The sequence below is a fragment of the Rhipicephalus sanguineus genome, chromosome 11 (assembly GCF_013339695.2).
Source record: "Rhipicephalus sanguineus isolate Rsan-2018 chromosome 11, BIME_Rsan_1.4, whole genome shotgun sequence".
NCBI classification, from domain to species: domain Eukaryota; kingdom Metazoa; phylum Arthropoda; class Arachnida; order Ixodida; family Ixodidae; genus Rhipicephalus; species Rhipicephalus sanguineus.
Genome location: NC_051186.1, coordinates 119,086,893 through 119,095,148, shown reverse-complemented (window position 1 = coordinate 119,095,148; position 8,256 = coordinate 119,086,893). Strand labels below are relative to the sequence as shown.

At 49.1% G+C, this 8,256-nt stretch overlaps 1 protein-coding gene across 1 annotated transcript; it reads left to right on the top strand.

The window, feature by feature from the left end:
* Positions 1-222: 222 nt before the first annotated feature.
* Positions 223-4,146, top strand: LOC119375339 (uncharacterized). The gene is made up of 2 exons (XM_037645518.1): positions 223-1,230; positions 4,135-4,146. The coding sequence occupies exons 1-2, from the start codon at positions 223-225 to the stop codon at positions 4,144-4,146; spliced, it is 1,020 nt and encodes a 339-aa protein (XP_037501446.1).
* Positions 4,147-8,256: the final 4,110 nt, after the last annotated feature.

The following is an 8,256-nucleotide window of genomic DNA, read 5'->3' as shown; positions in this document are numbered from 1 at the left end:
CTTGCGGCAACTGTCGGCAAGAAAGCGCATATAAGCGCCGTGCACCTCGGGCCATCTCACCCCTGAAGAAGAAGCCGGTCAGGCTTCGAAACGTCGGGTTTTTTAAAATAAACCTTCTGGTTGGAGTTTCCCCCTTTTGCCTTTAGTCTTTCACCCAACCAGGCAGACTTCTGCCGAATGTTTACCTTTAATTCATTACGTCGAGATTTTGGCCAAGAGACCATGCAGCTTGCCAAGCGATTCACCAGGATCGTCGAAAGGATAGCGGTATTCAAGTCCCACTTGGATTTCAACCGTACGTGCAAAGAGAACGGCGTCATCCCGCACAGCCTACGTCTGAAACGCCCAGTTTCTTCATCTGAAGGCATCCAGATCATCAGGAAAACTGAACAACGTCTCCTCACCGCACGCATACGTGAGTGCAACGCGGCCATCAAGAAGAAAGAATTGGACGTTTTCTTCGCCCGACGCCAGCTGGAACACCGCATCCCCGATATAATGCCATCTCTGGAGGATTTTGCGAAGAAATCAGCTGCCACCGAGGCCAAGAAACACAAGGTAGCCCAAGACAAGAAGTTGGGCAGCATACTTCGGGACCGGGAATCGGCGACTATTCCCCCAAGCACCTTCGTGACAAACCTCTCATCCCGACATCTCTCAACCCCGGAGTTAGCCGCACTAGCCAAGGGACATGGTTTCAACATCTCGGCCATTCCCCCTATCTCGAAGATAGTCGCTGCAGTCGAGGACGGGATTCAACACCTTGAAGCCGGCGCCCGTCAAGAGACCCGTCTCAAGGTAATAGGAGTTCTTTCCAAGATACCGGCTCGGCTAAGCAGCAACCTTCCTGACGAAGAGAGGAAGGCTCTCATAGATTTGAAGAAGGACAAGACCATCGTAGTCCTACCGGCCGACAAAGGTAACAGCACGGTCGTCATGGATCGCGCTGACTATGAGAAGAGGGCAGGAGAACTTCTGAACGGGGAGGCTTACTCCAAGATCAAGAAAGATCCCACTCCTCAAACCCAAACCAATCTGAAGAGACTTTTATCGCAGATCTTCACCAATCATCCCGATTTCAAAAACCTCTACCTGAAGTTGATTTGCAGAAACGGATCCGCCCCGAGTTTCTACGGCCTCCCAAAGGTCCATAAATCGGGAATTCCTCTCCGACCCATCGTCGACTTCACCCGCTCCCCCCTACGGGCTCTGTCATCCTATCTGCACAGGGTAATCGTGCCTCTGACCGGGAAGACGGACACATACATCCGCCACTCGGGGCATTTCGTAGAACTGGCGTCCAACGTTGTGCTTGAGGAAACCGATCGCATGGTGTCTTTCGACGTGGTTTCCCTTTTCACCAGCGTGCCCGTGCCCCTCGCACTGACTGTGACGCGCCGGGCCCTCGAAGACGACCCCACCCTGATCGACCGAACTCCACTTTCGGTAGACCAGATATGCCAGCTGTTGGAATTTTGCCTCTCAAGCACTTATTTCTCTTTTAACAACGTGTTTTACAGACAGACCAGTGGGACAGCCATGGGGGCCTCGATATCGGCAACAGTGGCAGCTCTCGTAATGGAGGACATCGAAAAGCGAGCGCTTGCCGTGTGTGACCCCAAGCCCAAGTTGTTTGTTCGCTACGTAGATGATTGCTTCTGCGTGGTGAAATCCGGCGAGGCCAACAACCTGCTCGCCCGTTTGAACTCCGTGGATCCCCACATTCAGTTCACAGCGGAAATGGAGATCCATTCAACCCTCCCGTTCCTGGATGTGTTGGTGAGAAGACAACGTCAGAGCCTCTCTTTCTCTGTCTTCAGGAAGCCAACGCACACAGGACGCTACCTCCACTTCAGCTCAAATCACCCCACCTGCCACAAGTTCTCCGTTGTACGAAGCCTCGTGAAAAGGGCCGAAAGAATCTGCTCGTCTCCACGACGGCAGAAGGAAGAAAAAGGAAAAATAATCCGGGATCTCGGCGACAACGGCTACACAAAGGCGTTCATTCGCAAGGCCCTGCGCAGGAATAAGGGCGGTGGGGGTAGAGAGCCAGCGGCGCCGCCTCAGCGACGCCGTGTGCCGATTCCCTACATCGCGGGAACCAGCGAAACATTAGCGCGCATTCTGGGAAAGGCGGGGGTCGGCGTGGCACACAAGCCAACCACCACCATCGGCCGTTTTTTCCCCCTTCCCAAAGACCGCGCGCCTGTGGAGAAAGCGCAGGGTGTCGTGTATAGGATCTCGTGTTCAGACTGCCCCGCCGCGTACGTCGGGGAAACAAAGAACTTCCGCGAAAGGATGCGGCAGCATAAGAACGATCTGCGTCAGCTGAACAGCGAAAGGAGTGCAGTAGCGGAACACTGCGAAAAATGTGACCACCGCATTAGTCCTGACGATGCGGTGATCCTGGAACAGGAAAGCTGTTGGCGCCGGCGGCTTCTCCTCGAGTCGTGGCATATACAGAATACAGCGGAAAACATCAACCGCACCACGGGAACCTTGCCCCCCCTCTATTGTCAAGGCTTGCGGCAACTGTCGGCAAGAAAGCGCATATAAGCGCCGTGCACCTCGGGCCATCTCACCCCTGAAGAAGAAGCCGGTCAGGCTTCGAAACGTCGGGTTTTTTAAAATAAACCTTCTGGTTGGAGTTTCCCCCTTTTGCCTTTGCCTACATTCATGTTTGTTAGGACCAGGCAACGCTTAATACAGCAATAAGTCCAGGTTTCCCGACCCTAAGCCACACAGCACTTTGATTTACGCATCATCGTTACGTTCATGCAGTGACGTCACTGACACTTTAGCGCGCCTATACGAGGCCCCGGAAACTGAGCGCCAGTTTCGGTTTCAAGGAATATGCACGCTCGTAGCGGTTCCCGGACATCCTGAGATCTGGTTTAGCAAAGCGAGGTTGATGTGGATGTTCGCATTTATTGTCTTTCACGAGCTTTTACAAATAAAGAAATTTGATTGAATTGTAAAGAACTCTTCCTTTGCTTATTTGTCTTTTTTATTCCTATTTTGTGAATTTTAAACCGGACGAGGCGCTGGAACTGGTTGACATGTGTTCGTAGCGCTTGCCCCCGCCCATCCTTGGCACCCGCTCAACGATATCACAAGCTGGACCGCGCTCGGTTATCTCTGTCGGTTGGCGTGCCAAGTAAGAATACGGGAAAGATAAGAATTTTGATGTGGCGTGCACAGAACAGAAGCCGCAATGTACGAACAACGCCGAGCAGGTCAACCATACATTATACGAAGATGGCTAAATCGGGGCATCACATGTTTTGCACAGCTCTGTGGTGTGTTAACCGAGGGATTTCCAGTTCCGCGAAGGCTTTTCAGGTTTCCTAGTGACAACGGGTGAGCGCAAGTATTTGGGTCCATTATTTGAGCAGGTATTCATTTTGCATGAACACATGAGTAAACCCAGTTCTCTGCAGGCCTGAGTGGACTGACATAAGCGCAGTGTCGCTAGACTAATTCGTCATGACGACAGCCAACCTGCTGCCGGCGAAATAGGTTTAATGAAAGGCTTGAATGTGTGTTATTGGTTCGGCTACACAGTTTGTTCATCTTATACTTTTGGCATGTAGTTCGAGTTATGGGAAGCAATTTAGGCTCCTTGCTGTTCATGGAAATGCATGTAGAGAGTTTGAAACCGTGTGAGCCTCTACTTCTAATACTGTCACTGAAATACATGTAATTGATTCACTGATGCTCTGAGAAATCGTTCAACGGGGAATTTCGCTGGTGCCAATGTTTCCACAAGCGGTCTTTTCATCGTCAAGGCATTGCTGCTGCCCTGACGAAGACAAGTCAACTCGCCGAAATAGTTTCCAGCGGCATTCCCTGTTAAACGATTTCTCATCGCTTCACGCATCCAATTTCCCTTGCACTTCTGCTTTGTTTGGTACTCAAGTTCTGCCAGAAAAATATATGCGCCGTCATAACAGACGTAGTTAAATCATGTTACACGGGGCCTGCTCGCGATTGTCATTAATTTTCGCATCGGTTCGGAAAAGCTGGGTTCGATGTTTGCTCATTATGTGCATATTTTAGTCGTGAATTCAAGCTGCTTTTGCAGATTGACACTTCCATACAACGTGTATGTCTCTGTTTTTTTTTTGTTTTTAGTACGAAGCGTGATTTACAAAAAGACATTTAAATTTCACTTGTGTTGATCGAGATTTGCCTTACTGTGAAATCGGTCAGCTTTGGTTTGTCCACTTCACAGCGCACGAACAAAACTAAAAAGATGCTTAACTAAGTTTAAGGAATGGCCGCGTCGACCGAGCGACCAGCGGACCTGCAAGAGAGCAAGAGAGCATGCGAAGTGGGAGAGGAGAGCTTCCGCCGCAACCTTCCTCCTCTCGGTTTCGCGCCCTTTCCCTCTACTTGCTGACCTCAGCAGTGACGTCATAAAAAATGTTTTGCTTGTGAATTACTTCTAGTTAGATGCCCAGCAGCCGCCAGTGGTGGAAGCGGCGCTGCCGCCGAGTATAAGCATGCGAAATTCCCATGGGGCGTATAGGCACTTTCCGCCCCCTGCCTATGCTGCTAAGGTCTATCATGGACAACAGAACGCACTGTGATGACGAGAGTAAAACGCTCTGCGATGATCTCGTTATTGTTTAGAGAGATGTTCTCTGGATTGTTTGCGCGAAGATGTTAGAAATAATCTTTTTTTATTCGGTATTGATTGTGTGCGCACTCTGCACAGGAAATACATGCCACATGCTTTACCCTAAAAAACATAAGGATGAGCAGCAACATAAACCGCCTCTTCTTGATATATCGACCAAGCAACGTATGAATTGCATTTTTTATTTATTGCGAGTCAAAAAATATCAGCGCTTTGCGCATTGTCTAATATCTACTTACACAGATGGTGTTTTTCAGCATCTGTGTAGGCACACAGATTTTCGTTTTTCAGTTAGGCACACGTCGAACATTGCACAAAGCAATCACGCTGAATGCTCATTTATTGCTTTTGTTGACACTGCAACTCATTGTGAATAATGCTTTCAGTTGTATTTTACAGGAAGGTGGACATTCTTAAAAAAATTACACCATCTCCCGCTAAAGGTGACCATGAGACGATGCGAAGCCGGAGCACTTGCACGATCGTGTTCCGTTGGCGTTCGTTGGGCATGCTACCGACCTCGCGTCGTGGAACGCGAAGAGGGACGCTACGCGCGTCGTATCTTCCATCTACCCTGGCCGTTAATTATCACAGGGCGAGCGGGGAACGCGGTCGACAGGCGGGCGAGAGGGGGGCAGCGTAGGAGAGAGAAGGGGAGGGGACGCACATGCGCTTGAGCTCATCGCGGCGTTGCGCAGGAGAGAATTTCGGCATGTCTAGCCCGCGTTTCAGAGGAACAGTGGAAAGGGGGAGAGGAAAGGGGAAGTGGAGAGGGGGAGGGGAGAGGGGTAAGGGGTAGAGGACAGGGAGAATGGTGAGGGGGAGTGGAGAGGAGGTGTGTGGGAAGGGCATGTGCATGCGCAGTAAGGGTGGTCACGCCGTACGCCACCACCACCACCGGATTGAGCTCCGCCTTAAGATACTTCGCATCTAAAAAAATCAGAGCACGCGTTCGCTCTTCATTGTATTCTTTCTCCTTGTGCTAGTGCCTTTTTTATAATTTGTGCATTGATAATAATGTTTATTCAGCAACTTTTGTATTTCATTCTATACGCAAGTGCCTTCTCAGAGCTGTTTTCGTGAAGCCCTTATGGTTTTTTATTCGACTCGACAATATCTGCAATAACTTCACATTTGCAAGATTCCTTGCATCAGATAGGTGCTTATAACTGCCGCAGTGAGCTTCGCTATCAGTATATTAAATAATAGTGAATGAAAAATGGACATAGAAGCATGTGTTTCGATGCCATAGGGTTCGATGCCTACGTGTAACATTTTTTAAGCAGAAATTGTCTCTCCGCTTCCTTTGTGACTTGTTCGCCTGCGGTGGCACAGTGGTACGGCGCTCGGCTGTTGATCCGAAAGTCACGGGTTCAATCCCGGCCGCGGCAGTCGCACTCCAATACAGGCGAGATGCTGGAAGCCCGTGCACTGTGCGACGTCAGAACACCAGATGGTGATACTTCCGGAGCCCTGCACTGCGACATGCCTCACAATTATATCGTGGTTTTCGCACGCAGAACTCTATAAATTATTATTATTTTGTCACTAAAGCAGCTGCACAGGTTCATCGAACACTAACCAACATGCTTCACTGTTACTGCCTACAGTGCAATGTCATAATACTCCCCACAGATTAAGGGTAGTCCAGCATAATTCATTTCAAGAAACAATGCAAAAATAGATCCTCCTACTGTGTCAAAAAGGCGTGCATTGTTTTCTACCGTTTTCATGGAACCAAACACTGCCTTCAGTGCTGTTTGTTCTCGAAGTGAGTTCACGATCTGCGTTGCTCAAGTAAACCTACGCAAGCGCTTTGGGAATTCCCGCAGAAGTCTGACAAATCACGAGACATTCTTTCTGTTACTCAAGTATAATTGTCGGGATTTCGCGTTGCAAAACTACGATATGATTATGGGAGACACCGTTGTGGAGGGCTCCGGAAGTTTCGACTACCTGGCGTTCATGAACATGCCCCTGAATCTAAGCACAAGTGCCTCAAGCAGTCTGCCTCCGTAGAACCAGCGACCGTCCGCAGTCGAGCACCATAACCGCAAGACCATCGCAGTGGGTGCTGTTACTGCAGAGCTGACACGTTGGAGGTTTGCTGTGTGTCGTAGACAGAAAATTATCATCATCATGAATCAGCACTCTTCGTCCTCTTCTGCTTCGCTCACAGAACACGCACGGTTATTTGTGTGGCGTGGGATCCAAAAACGCCAGGCCTACGCGGAAAGCGCAGCACAGTCATATCGAAAGCTGGAAGAGCGGAAAATCTCTTGTGGCTACTAATCTCTTGTGCGGAAGAGCGGAAAATCTCATGTGCTACTAAACTAGCAACGTACCCCCTACGCCACAAATCATAATTTTTGTGAAGCTGGGAAGCACCCACCACGACATTATTCGTCATTTTGCGGAGAAACGAGCTACCATATGTAAGGCATTACGTGCAGTTTGTTGATGCAACGGTTCATGACGATGAAGAATTATGGCTGAGCCATTTGTAATGGGTTGGAAGCTTTAAACGACCCACAAGTTACGTAATTCGCATCGTGTAACGCCCAGTCGTTATTTTACTCTCCCACCAGGCTACATAACATAGGTCAACGTGAGAAAGAGAGAGACAGGTAAAGAACTTTATTGAGACCCTGAGGAAATGCATCATGGGAGCATTATGGACTTTCTTGGCAACCTATAAAAGTGCACTTGCGAGGAACCCACTACGCTATAAATGATCATTTATAGCAGGGAAAAGTAGGGAAGCAGCCACTATTCCATTTTTGGTAATTCTGCGGAGAATCGTGGTACCCGCTAAACACCTTTAAGGCATTATGTGCACTTTCTTGATGCTGTGGCTGATGGCGATGAAGAATTATGGCAGAGCCCTTCGTAATGGGTTGGAAGCATTCAACAACCCACTCGTTGAGCAATTCGCATTGTGTGACGCCTGGTTACAAAATTCGCGTTGTGTGACGCTTGGTTGTTATTTTACGCTTCTACCACGCTACATTACATGCGTTAATGTGGTCCCTTCCCGGCATGAAGCCTGTATAGGGTCTTTTTGCAACGCAGTTTCAAGCACCGGTATGGCTCCGAGGTAGAACACTGCGGTCCCACGCAGAGGGTCCAGGTTCGAGCCTCGTTCCATCCTGTAAATTTTCTTTTATTTCGTTTTTCTTTTTCTTATTTCGAGCGATAGTGGTTACGGACATTGACGGCGGCGGACAACTACGGCGCCAAAAACGGCCCTTGTTGTGACCTCATAACAGCTTTCGCTGCAATAATTCTGATGGGCGTGAGAACAAGTACAGAAAGAGAGAGAGAAAGAAAGAGATAGAAAGAAAGAGGAAGCGAGGTGTTGTCGGCTTAACAAAATTCTTGGCGAGGCGAGATTCGATCCGCGCACCCACGATCCGAAGGCGAGCGTCGCAACTATTCGGCTATCCAGGCACGCTAGGAGAGCATAGCATAGGCTTGTACAGTGTAGCAAGGAGGTGGAAAACGAGTAGTTAGCTTGAGGAGGAGAGATATGATGGTGAAGAGGACGGAAAGGAGGGAAGAGAGTACAGCGTATTAGCATAGAAAGAATGAGAAAGACAGAAATGAAAGAAATG

What these genes read in the sequence shown, in the direction of transcription:
- LOC119375339 (XM_037645518.1), top strand. Translation starts at nt 223, where the DNA reads ATGCAGCTTGCCAAGCGATTCACCAGGATCGTCGAAAGGATAGCGGTA.